Source organism: Miscanthus floridulus, chromosome 2, assembly GCF_019320115.1.
Source record: "Miscanthus floridulus cultivar M001 chromosome 2, ASM1932011v1, whole genome shotgun sequence".
NCBI lineage: Eukaryota > Viridiplantae > Streptophyta > Magnoliopsida > Poales > Poaceae > Miscanthus > Miscanthus floridulus.
This window is the reverse complement of record NC_089581.1, coordinates 133,183,646-133,206,450: the sequence shown is the minus strand read 5'-3', so window position 1 is coordinate 133,206,450 and position 22,805 is coordinate 133,183,646. Positions and strand designations below refer to the sequence as shown.

Genomic DNA, 22,805 nt, shown 5'->3' with positions numbered 1-22,805 from the left:
CGAAGCGTTGTATGGTCGCAAGTGTAGAACTCCTTTGAACTGGGTTGAATCTGGAGAAAGGAGATACTACGGCATTGATTTTGTCGAAGAAGCTGAACAACAAGTCCGCACTATCCAAAAACATATGAAAGCCGCTCAAGCTAGGCAGAAAAGCTATGCGGATAAAAGAAGAAAGCCCATTGAGTTTGAAGTGGGTGATCATGTTTATCTGAAGGTATCCCCGATGAAAGGTGTGCAGCGATTTGGAGTGAAGAGAAAGCTTGCACCTAGGTATGTAGGTCCATATCTGATCATAGAGAAGAGTGGGAATGTAGCTTACAAGATAGAGTTACCTTACGAGATGAGAGCTATCTTCAATGTGTTTCATGTATCTCAATTGAAGAAATGTCTTCGTGTTCCCGAGGAAAGAGTTTCACTTTGAGATGTCAAGTTGAAATCAGATTTATCCTACGAAGAAAGACCAGTGCGGGTTATCGACACGAGAGAAAGAGTAACCCAGAACCGTGTGGTTAAGTTCTACAAGGTTATGTGGAGTAACCAGGGTAGCGAGAGCGATGCAACGTGGGAACGGGAAGATTATTTGAAGGATGTATACCCTACCTTTTATTCAAAATGGTACGCTTTTCAAATCTCGGGGCGAGATTTTTATAAGGGGGAGGGCTGTAACACCCTGTGTTATGGTTGGACTAAAACACTTGCATCATATGAGCATGAGCATCATCATCTCATTCATAAGCATCATATCATTATGAATATTATCATTTCATGTGTGTTTCTATTTGAACTGTTGGGTTTATGCTAGCAATTGTGTGTGCTCTTGTATGGTCTATGCAAATGTGTGCCAAATGTCCTCTTAAACAACTTAGCTACACTTAGAATGTCTTTAGCAACAATGTTCATGTTGACCATCTTACCTAATTACACTTCTAAGTAATAGTTTGACTTATGTTGACCCTAGAGCTCTTATCTTTGACTGTTTAAAAAGTACAACGTAGAGTGTTTGCATGTCTGAGCAACCTAAAGCAAAGTTGTAGCAAATTTTATATGGAACAAACTTTGTTTAGAGGTGAAGTCATGAAAATGTGTGGAACAGTCTCAAACATGGCCCACAAGTCAGAATTGGGGCTGATTCTACACTTAGAAATTTTCTAAGTCCAAAAGCTGAATTTCAGTTTCTTGTACCATTGTTTGGAGCCTTGTATCTCCCTAACCTAACCGAATCAGCTCGTGTGCCAATTAGAAAAGTTGTAGTTCTCACCTCAATCTCCAACTTTGTCAACTTAACCTAGAGCTAGATCGGCACCGTTTAAGAATTAATGATCGTCAAAAACTCGCTGTCAGGCCCCATAGATGTTTCTCTGAATCGCGTCTACAGTGCTTCGGCCGGTCAGTCATGGCCGACCGAGCTCAAGCCGCGCGCGCCAAGTGGCGGCCGTACGCCGGCGTTGGCCCCGCGGGTCAGGCCATCGCGGACACGACGACGCCACGCGCCTGCTGGCCGGCCTATTTGTTTCGCCTACGCCGCGTCTCGCCTCGCCTGTTCGCCAGAACCGAGCCGCAGCCGCTCGCCATTGCTGGCCGAGCCTCCGCCGTTACCTCGCTCTCGCGCCACTGCAAAAACGCTGTCGCCAGCTAGCTCCAAGCTCCGCCGCGACCTCCTCTTGCTCGTCGTCGCCTCCACGCTGCTAGTCAACCTCTGGTGAGGCCGCTTTCGGCATTCTCGCGCCGTCGCAACCTCGTCGGAGGTGAGCCCGCCGTGGCCAACCACCACCGGAGCTCCCTCTTTCCTTTCTCTCCCATCCCTCGTTGTCTTTGCGAACTCCTGACGCTCACGCCTGGCTTAGGTCAGTCCGCCATGGTCGAAGTTGGCCGGCATGCCTTGCGCAGCACCGCCGTAAGCGCCATTGCCGTCGGCGACCCCCTCCTCGGTAGCTAGGAAGCCCGTTTTCTTCTCCCATCGGTGCGGGGCAGTGAGCTGAGCACGTTGGTGCCACACCCTTCGCCGGAGAAGCCACCGACGGCGAACTGCGCCACCGCCGTTCCTCCTCCCCTGTTTTCTCTCACTGGCGCGCGGGGCCCTTTGTCAGTCGCCGCTGCTGTGGAAGCCACCGGTTGGGCCACTTGCGCCGCGTTTTGGGCCGCGCCAGCGTCGCTCGCGGGCCACCGTTCTTCGGGCCGGCCCAACAGCAGTAGACTGTTTTCTTATTTGTTTGTTTGTTTTATTTCACAGTTTGGCACATAGATTCAAAAATGTGTATCTCCTAGTATATAGACCCAAATGTTGTGGTTCTAATTTTGTTAAGTTCCTGGTCATGTCTAGTATTTAACAAAAATATTATATGAGCACTTGTTTTAGAAATTTTTGATGATTTAAATAGGACTTTGAAATGTGTTTTTGGGTACATGCAAACTTGGTTGAATTTTATCTTGAGTTTCTGTGGTCCAAAAATTATGAAATTTTGTGGGCCCTCTACTTTGGTGTAGTAGAGTCTCTGGTTAAAATTTCAGAGCTAGTGCATGTGTAGTTTTTAAGTTATAGAATTTCCTTTTATTAATGGGTGGATCTTGTGTGAATTTTCATAATTTTTCTATAGATCCAGTGAAGGTAAAATTTGGTGAGTAAGGTTCTTATGCTAGAATAATGTTAGGAAAAATGTGAAATCTGTGGCTTGACACTTTTCATTAGGGTTTCCTAATTACGCTCAAATTAGACATGTCATCTGTTATTTTGGATACAGCAAGTTATGTTGGTCCTATGGCTTTGAAATTTTTATGTTGGTCTATGTGCAGCATGAGATAGCTACTGTAATTTTTGTAGATTTTTATGAATAGTTTTACTATATATTGCTTTAATCACCTAATTAATTAAATAAATTAGAAAAGGGTAATAAATAATTTATTTAGAAGATGGCACTTTACTTTCTAGTGTTCCTCTGGTGTGTGAAACAAGTTGGTAAACTTTGTTTGGTCAAATTAGGCTTTTGCATCATCATTAAATAATTAAGTTAGTAACCCTGTCAATTCTGGAAAGATTCTAGATTTACTGGAATTCAGTTTGGTTAACGTAAGAATCATGCTGTGGTGTTTACAAATGAATTGTAGAGGATTTCATGAGCTTTCCATAATGTCCTCTTGCAAGTCATTTGGATTTATAGAACTCTGGTTATGATTGAATTAAGTGACTACTTGTTGCATATGAAACTTTAACTGTTATTTTAAGTATGTCTTTACTATTCTAAGTTCATGGTACTGTTCCTAGGTGTTAGGCCCTTAACTGAAGATGAGCATCTTTATCTTAGGTTATGCAAGTTAGGTAAGTTAATCTTGTTCTTTCAGTTAAGTTAGAAATATGCTTAAAGTGATTTGAATAGGGCTAGTCTTACTCGGTAAACGAGTGTCCAGTAATGCGTTCGTAAACACTTACTACGATCCATTCATACATGGCTATACATTTCATCATTATCTTCCATCTCTTGTGCATGCACGATTCTTACTATGCATATGCATGCAATAGGTGTTCCGGAGGGAGTTACGCTTCTGGAATTCGAGCCAGTACTTCCGGAGGAGCAGCAGCAAGCTCAGGAGCAGGAGGTGCAGGCCCCCGAAGAAGGAGTCAACGAAGAAGTTCTTGAGTGCCCCGATCACCAACCTTCATCTTTTCTGAAAGGCAAGCCCCGGGGCATTCTAAGACTCCTATGTTTTCAAAATGGTTACTTTGAGTATCTTCATTTATTGATGCATTAAGTGATAGGATTTGGATGCGAACACTTCCTGCATATATATCTATTCCTTGGCTAGTATACGTACCCTGAATCCTATTTAGGTCCAGGAGCGAATCAAAGCTTAGCCATGCTTAGACCGGTAAAAGTCAGGTGATTTCCTGTCACCTGCATATTAGAAAAATGTCTGGTCACGATGGGCTATAATTGCTATCGTGGAGAATAACCATGTGTTAATAATGAATTGTGACCGGGCGGGAGGTCGATAGAGAAGCAGCAAGGCAAGGAGGTCTTGGTTGTGGACCTATCCCCGTCTGTGTTGGTTAAGGACCGATTCGTTGTACGTCCTCATGTCATGTTGAACGCATGCCTATCACTTAGTTGGCCGGATAACTCGTTCCGACCGCGAAGCCGAGTAGCTCAACTCAGGCCAGAAGACCGAGAAGTGAAAGTGCGCACCCTGGCGGTAGTAAGGATGTGCGGGGAGCTATTGGCGTAAGTCCGAGGTGAGATTGACCACCTGGCAGAGTGGACTCCCTGAGGGTGCGGCGCTGCTCGGAGCCGCGATTCCTGAGATGTACCAAAGGTGACCTAAGGCTGCCTTCGCGAGGTATGTCTGGGTTTGTGTTAGGAATACCCCTCTAGCTGGATAGGAATCGATTCGAATCGCCGTCTCTCCCGGATAGTGAGAACTTGACTGAGCAGCGGCAACGTAGATGCACTTAATTGAACTTGATGGTTAAATTGATGATGATGATACCACATTATACCGGATATGGTTACTAATGTTTGGAGTTAATCAATTGCTTGCTCTAGTACAGGTGCTAATTTAGTTGATAGGTTAATATTGTTAAATTGCTGCTTACTCATAAATCTAATTATGCTCTCGTATCACTTAAGCGTTTTTGCAAAATGATTGTCAAGCTAGATCCACCGATAAAGCCTTGCATAATCCTTGGTGTCATTTATTTCTGGTTTACGACGGGTAAGTCTAGCTGAGTACCTTCTCGTACTCAGGGTTTATTTCCCCCTTGTTGCAGATGACGTGCTATATAACGGCTACTGCAAGTATTGTCTCCACCCTACGGGGGATGAAGACTAGATCATGGGCATGATCATCTATGTTATCTTATCTTACTGCTTTTGCTGGATATGACTATGGTACTGGCTGGTATTTGAACTAAGTGTGTGTGATGGTGTTAAACTACTTTGCTTCCGCTATTTGTGAACTCGTTTTGTAATAACTATGTGTACTCTGATGTATGTGGTACTTAGGAACTACTTGTGAAATGGATGTAACATGTGGCTTGTTATGTTGAATTACTGTGATCTTGGTTGTATGCAAGTTGGTTTTGAAATCCTTCGTGGTTTCAGTTGACTACCGGGTTTATATGGGTTCAAGTATGACGGTTTGATCACTCCGGTGATTGCTTTTGTACTTGTGCTCTTATAAATTGGTCAGTTCTGTTACAAGAACCTACCCCGAAAGTGAGGGTAGCTCAATGACACTCTCAACTAGAGTTGCTCTTCGCGGCTCCCACGGGGCGAGCACAATGCCCCTCACAAAGCTCTTCTCTGGAGCACCGCATAAGCTTCTTGCAGGCTTCAACGGAGACCACCACCAAGCCATCTAGGAGGTGGCAACCTCCAAGAGTAACAAGCACCACCGGCTTGCAACTCGATCACCTAGTGCCACTCGATGCAACCTCACGATGCAATCGCACTAGAATCACTCTCTCACACAATCGAATGATCACTATCAAGTATATGTGAGATGGAGGGCTCCCAAGCACTACTACTCAAGCCACCAAGGCTCTAGTGTGCTCTCCTACTGACCCAAGGTAGACCATGGCTTCTATTTATAACCCCACGAACAAATAGAGTAGTTACCCCTTCATTGGGCAAATGTCGGGACGACCGGATGCTCCAGTCTGATCGATCGGACGCTAGACCTCAGCGTCCGGTCGTGCGATGCATGCCACGTGTCCCCTTCTTCAAATGTTGTTCATCCAATCTCAATGGTCATCTGACGACCGGACGCTCTAGCTTGAACTGACCAAACGCAGCAACCGCAGCATCCGGTCATTTCTAGTAAGGTACCAGACATGACCGGACGCGTCCGGTCGGTCACGATCGGACGTAGCACCAGCGTCCGGTCACCTCTAGCAACACTGCTCTGCCTGCGTCCCCACACATCATCTTGACTAGACGCACATAGCTAGCGTCCGGTCACTTCTAGCCCCAGCGTCCAGTCAATGACCGACGCCTGCACGCTGTCTGCCACTACTGACCGAACACTAGAACCCAGCGTCCGGTCACTATGTGACCAATGTTCGGTCCGCTCTATGAGACCCTATCTTTTCGAAATAGGGCGCTAGTGGCACCATTGGACTATCCGCACTCTGCGGGCGGACACTCCGCCGGTGGAGTTCCGAACCCTTCTCACCTCCATTCCATCATCAAGTTGATCCACATCAACTCCAACTTCATCTCCTTTGTAAATGTACCAACACCACCAAGTGTATACCACCATGTGTATGTGTGTTAGCTTTTCACAAACATTTCCCAAAGGATTAGACACTCAACTTGCCACGCCACTCAATCCTAGTGATGATGCAAAGTTAGATCACTCGAGTGGCACTAGATGACTGATATGCAAACAAGTTTGCCCCTCTTGATAGTACGGCCATCTATCCTAAACCCGGTCATCAACTTCTCTACACACCTATGACCGATGAAATAAAATGCCCTAGGTTATACCTTTGCCCTGCGCATTCCATTCCATCCCCTCCAATGTTGATGCAACACATGCATCAACATGATCAACAATGATATGATTCACTTCATATCATCATGTGATCATATTGGTTCATCAATCTTGACTTCACTTGCTTTTCACCGTTGCCATCGTCCATCGGTGCCAAGTCTTGCTCAAGCTTCACTGCCACGTGGTCCATCACTCCAAAGCCTCCGACTTGCCCTTCAAGCTTTCAACCGGTCCATCAAGCCAAGTCTTGTCTTGATCTTCTCCACCTTGATCACATGACTCAATGTCATGTCCCATGTGCAATGAGCTCCTTCATCATCACATGTGTGAGCTTTGCAACATCTCCAAGCCATTTTCACCTTCATGGCATATGCTGCTCACACACATGTACCTGTTGACTAATTACCTGTATATCTCACATAAACACAATTAGTCCACCTAGGTTGTCACTCAATTACCAAAACCACACAAGGACCTTTCACCGGGCTAACTAGAGCTCACCTAACCAATTCTAGAAGCAAGGTCACACAAACCTATGCCACTAGTATTTCAAGCAATGAGAGAGCTCCTACATATGCTAGTAAGCAAAAGCACAAAGCCAACTAAGCTCACTAGCAATACTCAATAACAAGGCAACCAATGCCAAATTAGAGAGCACAAATACTTAGCTACATAAACTAAGCAAAGTGACTAATAAGGTTACACAAACCAAATTAGCCACGCAAGGGAGCTACTTCTATGCTACACAAGCAAGAAGGTAACTAGTGAGCTACACAAGCTAACTAATTACAGGAGCAACTACACAAGCACAATGTATATGAAATGTAAATACAAGCTTATGAAAGGAGATTGCAAACCAATAGGAAGAACAAGGTTGACACGGTGATTTTTCTCTCGGGGTTTATGTGCTTGCCAACACGCTAGTCCCTGTTGTGTCGACCACTCACTTGGTGGTTCGACGACTAATTGGCATCACCCACCAAGCCCGCACGTTGGGCACCACAAGAACCTACCCTGAAAGTGAGGGTAGCTCAATAACACGCTCAACTAGAGTTGCTCTTCGTGACTCCTGCGGGGCAAACACAATGTCCCTCACAAAGCTCTTCTCCGGAGCACCGCATAAGCTTCTTATGGGCTTCCACGGAGACAACCACCAAGCCATCTAGGAGGTGGCAACCTCCAAGAGTAACAAGCACCACCGGCTTACAACTTGATCATCTAGTGCCACTCGATGCAACCTCACGATGCAATCGTACTAGAATCGCTCTCTCACACAATCGGATGATCACTATCAAGCATATGTGAGATGGAGGGCTCCCAAGCACTCTCAAGCATGGACACAAAGTCCCCTAAGGTGCTCAACAACACCCATGGCCGAGACACCCTTCTATTTATAGCCCCACAGGCTAAACTAGCCGTTACCCCTTCACTGAGCAAAACTCGGGGTGACCAGATGCTCTGGTCAATGGATGCTCACCATGTGTCGCCACCGTTCAACCACAGTCGCTTGATCTCAACAGTCAAGTGATGACCGGACGTAGCTGCTCAAAGTGACCGAACGCAGCAATCCCAGCGTTCGGTCGTTTCTAGTAAGGTACCAGTCATGACCGGACGGTCCGGTTGGTCACGATCGGACACAACATCAGCATTTGGTCCTTCTTCAACCTTTCTGTGTCACCTACATCATCGTACATCAGCCTAACCGAATGCACCCTGCCAGCGTCCAGTCACTTTCAGCGCTAGCGTCCGGTCGAAGACCAACGCTTACACGCTCTCTGCCACCACTAACCGGATACAGGACCCCAGCGTCCGGTCACCACGTGACCAGCGTCTGGTCCACTCTATGAGACCCTATCTTTTCTATATAGGGCGCCGGTGGCACCATCGGACTGTCCGCACTCTACGGGCGGACACTCCACCGATGGAGTTTCAAACCCTTGCCTCCGTTCCTTCACCAAGTTGATCCACATCAACTCTAACTTCTTCTTCTTTGTAAATGTGCCAACATCACCAAGTGTACACCACCGTGTGTATGTGTGTTAGCATTTTCACAATCATTTTTTCAAAGGATTAGCCACTCAACTTGCCACGCCACTCAATCCTAGCGATGATGCAAAGTTAGATCACTCGAGTGGCACTAGATGACCGATATGCAAATAAGTTTGCCCCTCTTGATAGTACGATCATCTAGCCTAAACCTGGTCATCAACTTCTCTACACACCTATGACCGGTGAAATGAAATGCCCTAAGTTATACCTTTACCTTGCGCATTCCATTCCATCTCCTCCAATATCGATGCAACACATGCACCAACATGATCAACAATGATATGATCCACTTCATCTCATCACGTGATCATATTGGTTCATCAATCTTGACTTCACTTGCTTTTCACTGTTGCCTTCGTCCATCGGCATCAAATCTTGCTCAAGCTTCACCACCACGCGGTCCATCGCTCCAAAGCCTTTGACTTGCCCTTCACGCTTGCAATCGGTCCATCAAGCCAATTCTTGTCTTGATCTTCTCCACCTTGATCACATGACTCAATGTCATGCCTCATGTGCAATAAGCTCCTTCATCATCACATGTGTGAGCTTTGCAACATCTCCAAACCATTTTCACCTTCACAGCATATGTTGCTCACTCACATGTACTTGTGGACTAATCATATGTGTATCTCACATAAACACAATTAGTCCACATAGGGTTGTCACTCAATTACCAAAACCACACAAGGACCTTTCACAGTGTCTGTTGATTCCTATGAATGGTGTACAAGGCATCTCATATATGTTGGTCATATAGGTTGCATCAAATGGGACGCAATTGCTGTATGCCTCTTTGTAAGCTTGTCTTGTAGCTGAATCAACCCAAAATAGGTTCTCAACCTTATGGTTGTCATCAAGCTTGATCTTGTAGAAGAAATCAGGGTCTTCTTTCAAAGCTCTGAAGTAATCCAAAGTTTCCTGCATATCTTTGAATTTTTCCATCTTGTGGATGGTGGAGCGAAAGTTCAAAACTTGTGTGCCCTCGTATGGCACCAGCTGTGCAGAACCATAGAACTCGCTCATCAACTACATGATTCTACCCGTGCTCAAGTTGCATCCGTGTAGCAAAACGATGAAATCCTTTTCTGGCTTCAGTATCCCTGTGTGGAACCTTAAGAACTTCTTGAGCGAGGGCTTCACCACAAGATCGTGGTTGTGCTCGGTCAGAAAATAGATGACTTGTCACCTAGAGCCAATCATTTTGACCACCATCCTCGCCTTGCAGTTTGTATATAACATTTTCTCCCTCTTCCCTTTCTTACATTTGTCAAGCTTCTTCCTCTTCTCCCCTTGATCATCCTCTTTCCCTTGTGAGTTGTCCTCCTCTTTGGCTTCATCATTGTCAGAGTAGCAAGTGATAGCATCAACAAGTTGAGCAGCAACTCTCCTTTTCTTGCCAAAGCCTTCCTTATTGCACACAAACTGGACCTTCTGCATTTCTCTTATGATTGTGGACTGGCGTGACATGTTTGTTCTAATCGAGAAGCCAGTTCTCTTTGCATAAGAGTTGTAGTACTCTTTTGCTTTGTCTAAGGATGCAAAAGACATCCCATTGTGTGGCATTTGAGGAGTAGACCACACCTCTTCCTCCTCTTCTGCTACTTCATTTCTAGCACCATTCAATTCATTATCAGGAACTACAGGATTAGCAGTAGAACCTTTATTCCCGTCCTCAATCCTTGCCTATTTAAATGACAATCTAATCTCAGAAACGGTAGGAAGAACCTCTTCTAAAACTGCAGGAGCCGTCTCTGCTAAACTAGCATGACCAACTTTAGAAAAACTAGGCAAAATCTGCTGGTTCACATGTTCATCATTAGGCTGAGGAATTTCAGGCACTTGAGTGCAGAAGGTAGGGTTGCCAGTCACATAATCCAAACTAAATGCATTCAAGAAATCTTCATCCAAATCTGGTGGCAGCTTGTTAAGATCCATATTTGAGAACTGCATGTAAAATAGTAAGTTACATGAAATTAGACAACTTAGTCAAACCCATTAGGCAATAATACTGTATAAAATTAGGCAAAAAAGGCTAGCAATTTATGTAGTTTTGTTTAGTACATGCTATCAGTTTTGTTCGGTACATGCTATCAGTTACATGAAATTTCATGACAGCTATGGCTATCAGTTTTCCACATTTACAGTGGGACTGAAGACTGACTAACACTGTACCAAAATGTTATAACCTGTAAAATAGGCACATGAGAGTTTAGAAACTTAAGACTGTCCATGGTACAAAATGCATTTTATTCCATAGTCAGATTTCAACTTAATGAATCTACTGTTCTTGTGTTTTCCTCTTTTTGCAGAAAGCTGAAATTTGAGGCTTGCTTATCCTCAACTCAGTTGATTTAAACATTTTTTTCCTCAGTTCTCACTACCATGTATGTGCTTATCATGTACTTCTATTTAATTGCAGGTGTGAGGCCATCAAGCATCAAAATGAACATGTGCAGCAACCATGTGCAGCAGCTAACACAAGAAAGTTTAATACATAGGAGTAACCATGTGCAGCAGCTAACACAAGAAAGTTTAATGCATCAAGATATACATCTATAGGAGTGGTGCATACAACATATATCCATGTTAACAAGTAAGAACACCGTCTGGTAGTAAGATGTGCAGTAAAACACTAGTCATTTACATGTCTAAGTTAGGATCAAATCTGCTAATGCATTGTGATGCAAGAGAACTGGATTGCTTATGCAAAACAACTGAATTGCTTATACAAAAGTAGTGAATTGCTTATCGGTTAGGATCGGATTTGCTTATGCAGTAGTAACAACAGTACTATCTGATATCAGAACTGAATTGCTTCTAGTAACAAATCTGATTGGTTCTTATCAATGTTTTCAGATCGTATTATCGAGGCTAGTCGTATGACCACCGATAAGTCGATAAGGGACGATTAGTCGTCGATAAGGGACGATTAGTCGGTCCTAATCGGTCTAATCGGCTAGTCGGACATTTAGTCGTCCTTGTGCCTAGATGGCCTGATCGACCATGTATATACTATATATATTATGATGTAAATATATGTAAACATGGCAGAGGAGGCAGAGTGGTGGCTCATCTTGATGCTACGGACGCCGGCGAGAGGCGCGGATGGAGCTGCAGACTAGAAGGTCAGAGGAGGAGGAGGTGGCGAGCTGGTTCAGGCCGTGGAGTGCCCTCTGCTCTACCGCCCAATGTGCCTCGCGCTCGCCCTTGCCGCAGTCCTTGTTCGTGAACGCCGTCCGCGCGAGACAGGGGAGGAGATAGGCGAGGTGGCGCTCGGGGTCGTGCTCCAGGAGCTTGCTCTCGTAGATTGTCCGCACCCTGGCGCTTGACCGACGGAGCTGCACCGCTGTAGACGGAGCTGCGCCGGCGGATGAGCTGCACCGGCGAATGGAGCTGCGCCGCTGCGGACAGAGCTGCAGGCCGCGGACGAGCTGCGCCGGCGGACGGAGCTGCGCCGCTGCGGACGGAGCTGCAGGCCACGGACGGAGCAGCGCCGGCGAGGGAGCTGCAGGCCGCGGACGGAGCTGCACCGGCGAGGGAGCTGCAGGCCGCGGACGGAGCTGCACCGCTGCGGACGGAGCTGCGAGAGAGAGCAGAGCCAGAGCGAGAGAGAAATGTGCCGTGTGCGGCGGCTGCAGCCAGCTCCTTCACTCGTCAGTCGTCACTCACTCTTATCTTACCCTAATGGGCCAGCTATTAGGTGGGCCGAATTCTTTAGCTGGGCCGAATTCTTTAGCTGAATATACTGGCCCAACTAGTCGTCATGTGTGTCTGATCGGATGACTAATCATGATTAGTCGCAACTTATCGGACGATAAGGTTTCTAATCGGTCCAAACTAATCGAGGACCCTTATCGAGCGCCTTTTTACGATAAGGAATCGTGATTAGTCGTCCGATCTGTAATCATTAGTTCTTATTATATAATTCTAGTGTCTAAGAAGAGGCTGATTATCTACAGCTGATAATATCAAGTTCTGTATCTGCTGTTTGAATGTATTGGCCTGTCTTGTTTGGATGAATCTATCGGACGCCCGATGGTGTCGACGGCGTTCTAGACGCCTCTGTTTTGCGTAGGCGTGGCCTCTGATGGGCCGTGTCCGTGAAGCGCGCTTGGCGCGCACCTGCCGTAACGCTTTACGCGCGCACGGCCACTGCTTTCCCCACAATCAGAACGGAAATGATGATGATGATATTAGATTTCCTAATATAGAGCGTGCGTAAGTCGTTTCCTTTTGTCAAATAAGTCTTGGAGCCGCGGGTCACTCAAGTGATCACGCAGACCAGCTGCTGTTAACGATATATTTGCTCATAATTTAAAAGATGCTATTTTTTCCATCGCTTAATTAATCAAAATAAATAACGAAAGTATATAGCTACAAAATCGGAGAAAGATAAAAGTTCCTGAAAAGCAAGAGCAAAATCGAGGGGAAACGGTGGTCAAAGCAACCAAAAAAGTAGATCCAATTCCGGCGGGCAGAGGGCTCAAGCGCTGCCGCGCTGACGTCGCCTGCCTGCTGCTGGTGCCTCGTCGACGGCTGCTGCGCTAGGGTGGAGCCTTTGATGCTGTAAAGTGTAAATTTCCTCACTCCCCCTCGCCGCCGGTTCCGACCCAGCCATGGGGACGGCGGCGCCGGCGATGATGCCGATGGAGGACCTTGAGGGGGCCATCGCCGAGCTCCCTGCCAAGAAGGACGCCCTGCGCGAGGCCTTCGACAGCCTCGCCGCCTGCTCGCCCTACCCGCTCCCCTTCACGTGGGAGGACCTCGACGCGCACGTCTCCTCCGTCCAATCCTCCATCTCGCGCCGGTTCCGCCAGCTCCGGGCGCTCGAGGTCGCGCGCCCAGGCAGCACTAGTAAGAATAAGGAAGGGGCTAACGAGGTGGAAGAAGAAGAGGTGGAGGAAGAAGAGGAGGAGGTGGTGGTGGAGGAAGAAGAAGAAGAAGAGGTGGAGGAAGAAGAGGAAGAGGAGGTGGTGGAGGAAGAAGAAGAGGAAGAGGAGGTGGAGGAGGAAGAAGAAGAGGAGGACGAGGAAGAGGACGACGAGGAGGAAGAGAACGACAAGCAGATGAAGGAGGCCGACGACTACATTGGCAATCAAGCCAAGGAAGATAAAGAGGGCGGCAAGGATAACAAGCGCAAGCAGGATGCTGACGAAGAGGCGGTCAGAAGAACAACACTGTGAAGCTTTGCGAGGGTCTTGGGCTTGCAGACAGGGCCACAGGTATGGAGCTATCTCCGTTCATAGTTATATTTTTTTTTTTTCTGCAATTCTGCTAATCTATGTGTTTGATCGTGCCTATGGTGTTCTGGTGATTGTCAATAATGTTTCATAAACTAGGTTGATTTAAAGTGCTGGTACAATTTTCTTATGTCATTTATAGCACCATAAAAGCTTGATTATAGAAGACCACATTCCTGCAAAGGCATGAGAAATATCTCTTGCAGGATGGTTATTCGTCCATAAGATATAATGCAGTGTGACTAATTTTGGAAAGGCTTACTATCTGATCATGTCATCCAGAGTTTTCTTATGGTTCATCAAGCATGTTAGTTTTTTTATCTTCTACTAGGTGAGTGCCCTTGCAATGCGACGGGGCAAAAAATATATACAATAATATTCATGTGCATCGCAGATGTCAAAGTTCTTTTTATTTGTGAACAAAGGTACTATATAATTCCATCGACATATACTACCTAATTTACCGAAACCAAAAGTTCAGTATTCATCCACTAAATTTTTGTACCATAACCTAAATGACAATTACAACCTCAACAAAAAGAAAACTCAGCTCTATAAAACTGTACAGATTAGGAATATCCAATAACAAAACATACTGGTGTTGGCAGATTGAATGAACAAAGACAATAGTATTAATGTCTAAACTGTATGCCACATGGCTGCTTCGCCTTGAGCTCGTGGCATAGGATCTGCACTCGAATCCCCTTGCCTGGATGAGCATGTGTCCAGAGCACTCTACCTGCAGGAATAAGATCAGTGGCTCCCATAAGTACCAACACAGGCTTAGTTTCCTGGATCTATAGCACCAGATGTGTATTCTGAATAGTTCGGTTCCTAATTTGGTCAGTAAATTAGTATTAACACTTCTTTGATAATATATTGTTTACAAAAAAATGTATCACACATGACACTTCATCTATCCACTTAAGCCAACAGCTTTTGATTAAGATGCAGTGATATGCATAAACAATTGGACATCACTTAAGCCAACAGCTTTTGATTAAGATGCAATAATCTGTTCTTATGTGCCAGCAGAGAATGTGTATGCACTTGTGATCTGTGCTTCTGTGTAAAATCTGTTCTTTTTTCAATTTACTCATTCTGTGCACTCCATCCTTCCTAGTAGAAGCTTGTGCCCTCAAATTCTCGGTGGCACTCAGGGACAGGCTCAATATAGGACATGGGTGCGATAATTTTTGCCAAAAATAAAAACTCTATATACTGTCAATGCTAGCTATCTGGGTCAATTCCGGATGCATAAAGCTTGCGTTCCCCACAGCAGCAAGCTAGGGAAGGAAAAGGGTGATGTACTTTGTGGATGATGATCGTCGCTGCCTCTGACCAAGCATAGGAAAAAAGAAGTGCTTTAGCATTAGGTGCTCTAGCATTAGGTGCTCTTTGCATATAGTGCCAAAACCTGATGGTTCAATTTTAGAAGGCACAATTTCATAAACCCTCTGGAAGCCTACATCGAAGAAAGAACCAACAGATAGGAAAAAGGAAGTGCTCTAGCATTAGGTGCCAAAAACTGATGGTTCAATTTTAGAAGGCACAATTTCATAAACTCGTCATGTTGCATTGCTCCTAAAATGACCGAAGCCTTATTTCAGAAGGCACAGTTTGAGTCTGAAGGCACAGTTTGAGAAATGTATTATGGAGTTCCCATTCCAGGAACTACAGATTCACAAATGTAATCTGCTAAGGAGATTGTTCCTTATCTCACAATTTATTGCATGAACACTTCTGTACAGAGCAACCGCAACATTGCCACCACTGAATTCCATATCTTGATTTATCATGCACATAATTTAACCAAAATGAACACACTCAAGAACTAAGTCTGACAGAAGTATAGTATACAACCAAACTACTGATATGTGAAGTCACAAATGTAATAACTATGCCTATACCGTCCCCATTGGGCGTCCGAAAAAAAATGTCTGGCAGTGTGATAGCTAATTGGCAAGCACGCCATAAGGGTCCTGAAATCCTGAGTAGTTCTACTTACCAAAAAGCCACATAATACAGGACATTCACTCACCGTAGTCTCATTGTGGCAGCGGTGGTGGCAGCAGGGGAACACCTGGTTGCAGCACAGCGCCACGATCTTATACCACATGGTTGTATGTATCACACCTGGTTACTACGGAGGAGAACGCAAACGAGCAAAATCAGACAGGCACATCAAACGGAACACTGGGAGCAGATCAACCACAGCCAGTCAAGCAGCGCAAAGCGATTCGGCACTGGAAGGAGCGAATCACCCGTGTTCCATGTTGGCCACATGGCGGCGGTCCACACCGTCGTTGTCACCTGGGAACTGTGCTCCCCTGTCCCCTTCATGTCACGCACCGAGTTTGCTTGCCAGGGGGTTCTCTCAAGGAAAAGAGGAGGAAATCTTATGAAGGGGCAAAGCGGGGAAGAAATCCGATGTAGGGTCGAAGTCGTGCCTAGGTCCGTGCGCCGCCAGTCCGGGGGCCACCCGCGCAGGCGGACACGCTCGGGCTCGCCGGCGCTGGGACTGGCGTGGTGGGCCGCCCTGCCAGGGGCTCTTCCCGCGCTGCCCGCATCGGGGTTCGCCGAGCCGAGGCCGCCGCGGCGGGGGGCGGCCCTAGGGGTAGGTATGGTGCGGAGCGGAGGCAACGCAGCCACGTGGGATGCGAGGGGGCGGGACGACGGCACGGCGACGCCGTGGTAGGTGAGGGGCTAAGCGCTCCCGGCGCTAGGAAGCAGTGGAGCGGTAGGGGAGCGGCGGCACTGTGGCGTCGACGACGGAGGCGTCGGGAGTACGGCGCAGCTGGGTGGGGGTTTCTGTTTTTTTCCCCTTGCCCTGGATGACGGACGAACGGCCGAGTGGGGGCGCGCGGAGGAAACGACGTGGGGGCCGCTCTGGCTTCACCACGGCGATGGTAGACGGGTTCGAGTGATTCTTTTTAGTGATAGATTAACAGGATCCACTAGCCATAGATCTAGCGGGTCAAACTGACATTTAGGATATGGAGTAAACCCTAGAACATGATCTAGTGCGAAGAAACAGAGAGAGGGATGTGGGGTATCAAGTCATCGGCCGCCATCGAGGAAGACGAGTTGGCCATCGCGTCGGTGTCAGCGATGCGGTGGAGGCGCGGTCATAGAGAGGCGACGGTGGCCGGTGGCGGTGCTTCCCGTCGCTGGCAGCGCCCTCTCTAGATCGGCTTAGGGTTGAGATGTAGGTGGGGTTGTGGTGGCGCAGGTGAATCTCACGCCTTGTGCCCCGGCCCCCACCTCCCTTTTTATGGCGCTGTGCGACGGGGGCCCACCAACTATGGAACGGTTGGGCGCCCCTAATCAGAGCGCGGATCAAGGGCCCCATTTGCCGTTGGGTCAAGTTGGTGGAGATCAACCTAACATTCTCTCCCTTGATCTCACCTTATGACTTAAACTTAACTTACTTTATCTTTTTCCCATTCCATTACAGTTCAGTGCATAGAGCGTGCCTCATCGTCACGGTCAGTTGCCATTAGATTTAACAGCTACAATGCACCTCTCTGTTTTGAAACAGATTCTCAACTAGGCCCTTATTGTCAAGGAATCATGGGCTTTCCCTTAAACTCGTGCCGGCTAAGTGTTCTCTGAACACATTGGGTGGTAAGCCTTTAGTAAGCGGATCCACGAGCATCTTTTCTGTACTTATATGCTCAAGACTAATTATATGATCTCGGACTTTGTCTTTCACAACATAATACTTTATGTCAATGTGTTTGGCAGCACCACTTGACTTATTGTTGTGAACATAACATACTGCTGGATTATTATCGCAGTATAACTTGAGTGGCTTATGTATGTCGTCTACCACTTTCAACACGGGCATGAATTTCTTCAGCCAATTCACCTGTCCGGCCTCATAACATGCTACAAATTCGGCATACATTGTAGACGATGTAGTGACGGTTTGCTTTGAGCTTTTCCATGATATAGCTCCTCCTGCGAGAGTGAATATGTATCATAACGTGGACTTTCTGTCATCTCCCGCATAATCAGAATCTGTATACCTCTCTATGTGCAAGGAATCAAATCTTCTTTACGTTAGCATGAGACCCTTCGTACCTTGCAGGTAACGCAAAACTTTCTTTACTCATTTTCAGTGTTCTATTCCTGAATTACTCTGATATCTGTCAAGTAACCCGGTAACAAATGCTAAGTCAGGGCGAGTACACACTTGAGCATACTGTAAACTTCCGACAGCTGAACTATATGGAACCGATTTCATTTGATCGATCTCATATTGGCTCCTGGGACATTGAAATTCCTCATATCTATCGCCCTTGACTATGGGGTTTGGGTTGGAGTTCGATCCGATTTGAATCGTCTCCTTCTAAATTTCTCGTTCTGATCTACCCCAAAAGCTAGATCTACGCCTAGTAACCTGGCTCTGATACCATTGATAGATTAACAGGATATGGTGTAAACCCTAGAACATGATCTAGTGCGAGGAAACAAAGAGAGAGGGTCAAACCGACATTTAAGATATGGTGTAAACCCTAGAACATGATCTAGTGCGAGGAAACAGAGAGAGAGAGAGAGAGAGAGAGGGGGATGCGGGGTAGCAAACCATCGGCCGCCTTCGAGGAAGACGAGCTGGCCATCGCGTCGGTGTCAGTGACGCGGTGGAGGCGCGGTCGTAGAGAGGCGGTGCAGAGGCGACGGTGGCCGGTGGCGGTGCTTCCCGTCGCTGGCAGCGCTCCCTCTCTAGATCGGCTTAGGGTTGAGATGTAGGTGGGGTTGTGGCGGCGCAGGTGAATCTCATGCCTTGTGTCCCGGCCCCCACCTCCCTTTTTATGGCGCTGTGCGACGGGGGCTCACCAACCATGGAACGGTTGGGCGCCCCCGATCAGGGCGCGGATCAAGGGCCCAATTGGCCGTTGGGCCAAGTTGGTGGAGATCAACCTAACATTTAGGAGTAGAGATACTGCGTAGCCACACCGTAGAATATTGTAGATGTACACCTAAAAACTATATAGCCGAATAAAAGAAATCATATTTGTAGGAAACAGGGAACTATTCTGACCCATCTTTTGATTTTGTACTAATCAATGGTATGCGAAATTTTCCCAATTTGACTTTCTTGAAAGTTTGGTAGCAGATAGTGTAAGATGCAGACAAAGGACCATTTGACACAACTCATACATGTTTGTCGCACCTGGTGCTATGTATCCTTCTTTGCCTAATCGATTAACATGTATTCCTGAGTAATACCTGCTTGATCATGCAAGTGTTTGATCTCTGGCTGCAACGCTCCAATGCTATGTAACTATTCATAACTAAGATTTAACAGTTATTAAACTATTTACTACTGTAAAAGTTTCTAGTCTCCACACATTCTTTGTTTCTACTTTCTAGACACAGCACCTTTGGCTCACCATTGACAGCAGCATCTCAGACACCACCAGTTGGTGGGCCTCAACCATTCTGATCCTTTGGCCCAGACTTTGACATCAAACGCCAAAGAAATTAGTTTTTGAATTCCTAAATTTTCATTAAAATAAGAGTGCTTATTGTTGTACATGTACGTGGATGTGCAAGGCTGCTAGGGGAGGTTTTTGTTTATTCCCAATTGATATTTTGTCTTTCACTATGTTCAATAGTCAATGTAAGTATCAAAGATCAGTGTATAATATATACAATATGCATCAAATGATGGTATTGAAAAATATAGTTGTCGGTTGTGACTAATGTGGGACATCAACCAAAAGTTGCTCAAGAAAGCACCACCAATTATGTTCACCGTGTTCTTCTTTGGTGTTGTGCCTTCACTGAGACTGTTCTGTGAAGGTGTGCTTACATGCTTTCCTTTGCTGCTAGCCTGTCATTTGTCAATACAATCTGTGAAAGAGTCTGAATCCTGTGACCAAAATGGCAATTCTGTTCATTATTGCTACTCACAAAAAAAAAAGAAAAAAAAAGAAAAAAATGTTCATTATTGCATCTCACGTGATAACTGATATCAACCGAAGTGGTAGGTTTATATGGATATACTTTTAAATTTCGATAGAAACCCTAGTTTGCTTAGTATATCAAGTATGTACATCAGTTGATTGTCTGGTCTGTAGCTGTAATGCATTTTTGTATGTTTATTGCTTAGCCATTATTTGAACTTTTTTCACTGTTTTCATACGCAGCTAGACTTCATACATTGGCCAATATCTTTACATTTTCAGTTTGATTTTGACAGAAATGTAGGCACTCATCTCCATGTCTGTACCTCATTCGCAATGCAAGGGTTCGCCTTCTTATTAATGTTTCCTCTTGCCTTCATCTTTTCTGCAGATTTTAAATTTGGAGGACAAGTATCCTCCATTTTCTCTTCTGAAGGGATACATTGAGAAGGCCAAGCAGACGACTTCTGTGGAGATATTTAGAAAGAATGAAACACACAAGTCATTGGTATGAACTAGCCCTTGTGACACTAAAATCAAGTATTTCACTGACAGGAATTATATGGCGCCCAGGGTAGCACAAACCCTGGACATCCAGGCCATTATGCTGTAACGTCAAAATTTGTTCTGACGGAGAGAAATTTGAGGCCGCTATTCATCTATTGACAGATTTTTTAGGGTGGGAATGCATACCTCCTCCGGGATGCTGATCTCATTCTTTTCCATGTCTGGAGATCTCCAATAACTCTGGCAGGTTATAGTTTCAGGTTGGGGTACGAGGTTTTGGTTTTGGGGATCTTGGTGGCCTCCATCTGTAGAGGTATGGCTGAGGGTTGCAGGTAGTTCGCCGGCCCGGTAGCGGGCGGAAACGCGAGACGGTGGTGGACAGTGGTTGGGCAGGCATGGAGGCGGGGGCATTGTGCTCGAAGTGGTTAGTGCCTGTCCGTGGTGGAGGGCAGTGGAGGTGGGGGAGCAGGATCCATGGTGAGGGAGGGAGGCGCTGTGCATGCGGCACATTGGGCGGGCAGGGGGTCGGGACGGACGGAAGAGGTGTGGGTGGGGATCGAGACGATGACGGCTTTGTTTCCCTCCTACTATGAAGACCAGGATGTCCAGTCCAGGATGCTCATCCTGGTGGACATAGAAACCGGGTTCTTTCAGTGATCACCTTAATCATAACTTATAGCATTGTGGTTTTACTACAGATTGTGGAAGCAAGTTCTGTTGTAGATATAAATGTATATTGATCCGACTAAATCTGCTTTCTTATCAACTATATTTCTTTCTGTCTTTTGTTTCCTTTTCACATTTACAGTGAAGTAAGTAAGAAAGCACATACACATTCTGCACTAGCACACTTGCCTGGCACATGAGTGTGCCAAGGTATCTGATTCACACCCCTAGAAAGCCATATACCACTGGTAAATGGGGAACGTACTCACACATATTGACATAGATATGGTGTCTAGATTTCAATCCAGGGTGGAGTCACAAAACTCCACCCCACCAAGAGGTGGGTACTCAAATTTGTTGTTTGTTAGCTGAAAGGTTTTTGCATCTTGCCTATGTGCAGAACTTGGCTATACCAAAGGAACTATGGATTGCACATCATCTAGCTGAGCAGAAATTTGCTAATTCTAGGCAACGCAGTGCTATCATAGCAGAAATTAATTATTTGATGAGTGAATATAAAAAGGAACAAAGGTCAGCAAATCCCTCAATGCCCTCTACATGGGATTCACAGCAGCCAACGAAACATAAAAAGAGGAAGAGGAAGCGCAAGAAAGAGGAGCAGGAGCACCATGGGGAAGCACAAGACAACCAGCAGCAGGAACAGAATGAAAACAAGTTAATTCAAGGAAAGCAACATCAGCTGCATCAACAAGAAAATAAGGCGCAAGTGACAGAGCAGCAGCATATGAAACCGCCAGGGCCAGCTACCCTTAAGCTACCGACACCTGCTGTTCCTCTGGTTCTGAATGTGGCTCAGATCCAATACTTTGGGCGTCCACCTTACGCCGCTATGCCTGGAGTTCAGAATTACCCTGCCCAGCCAGGTTGGCCTATAGCTCAAGGAAGACCATTCGTACCGCAATTCAGATCACCTCAGTATATGGGTCCGCCATTTAATCCCTTTGCCCTTCATCCTCCGTCCTATCCCAGATAGTGTAGAAGTCCTGGCGTTGTGAAACTATGGTGAAGCGTAGAAGTTATATGAAATAGCTGCGTAAGTTATATGAAATAGCTAGCGTAGAAGTTATATGAAATAGCCCGGTATTGGTTCGGTCTGTAAGTGGCTTTGTGTTCTCTTTCCGCAACATGGTGTTCATTTGCTAATTCCTGGCCTGACATGTGGAGGTAGCCTTGGGCGTTTATTTTGTTGCTGCAGTTTCTGCCTGCGCTGTTTCCTCTTGCGATTCTTGTTTTGTCTTCTCCTTTTCTGGTTTTGCCACATTTCTTCCGGCTCCTGCGGCTCTTGTTGATTTTGAATGTGCTGATGCTGCGTCTTATGTGGCTTCTGCTGCTGGTGCTGTTTCTCTTTTGGCTTTTGCTGCTGCTGATGCTGCTGGTGGTTTTCCACCTGTTGCGTTTGTGGCCGCTGCTGATACTCCACTTGAAAATTGTGCTGCTGATGCGAACTTGCAATGGAGGCTGAAACGGTTGCTAGACCTGTGTATATATGCTAAACACTGTATAGTACAAATGTACAAGCACAAGTTCCGGTTGGGAATTGGTCGTTTTCGTGCCGCCGACACATCTCCGGCTAAAAATATCATTCGGTTCTCAATGAAAAGGGAGCCCATCCCTGATCCCTGGCTCCGATCTCTGTGATTAACAATTTGCATGCACTGAACGCACCAGAGTATGCCTGTTATAACTGTAATTTATCCACGTTGTTCACTTCCATTCCATCGGGTTGTCCTATACCACTTTCTTCACTTCTGAAGTTTAACAAAAACCTCATTCAGATTTCAGATGGCAGGCCCAGAGTTACCGTTCATCATATGCTACTACTATATTGGTTCAGATGATACCAGAATCAAATTTCTGAAGTAGATAAATTTCATGCTTGGTAACCTTTCTCGATAACGTATCATGAATTCATGATAAATAA

General features: G+C 46.0%; 1 protein-coding gene across 2 annotated transcripts; it reads left to right on the top strand.

Annotated features, from left to right (window-relative positions):
- The first annotated feature begins 12,935 nt into the window (after positions 1-12,935).
- On the top strand, positions 12,936-22,114 carry LOC136539731 (putative E3 ubiquitin-protein ligase RING1a). 2 transcript variants are annotated; one of them, XR_010779751.1, is made up of 3 exons: positions 12,936-13,757; positions 20,082-20,198; positions 21,264-22,114. XR_010779751.1 is itself a non-coding variant. In XM_066531704.1 (2 exons), the coding sequence occupies exon 1, from the start codon at positions 13,152-13,154 to the stop codon at positions 13,716-13,718; it is 567 nt and encodes a 188-aa protein (XP_066387801.1). In that variant the 5' UTR covers positions 12,936-13,151; the 3' UTR covers positions 13,719-13,757; positions 20,082-20,675. The 2 variants fall into 2 exon arrangements, 1 of the variants encoding a protein (XP_066387801.1); XM_066531704.1 differs by lacking the exon at positions 21,264-22,114 and having other exon boundaries at positions 20,082-20,675.
- The last annotated feature ends 691 nt before the right edge of the window (positions 22,115-22,805 follow it).

What these genes read in the sequence shown, in the direction of transcription:
- LOC136539731 (XM_066531704.1), top strand. Translation starts at nt 13,152, where the DNA reads ATGGGGACGGCGGCGCCGGCGATGATGCCGATGGAGGACCTTGAGGGG.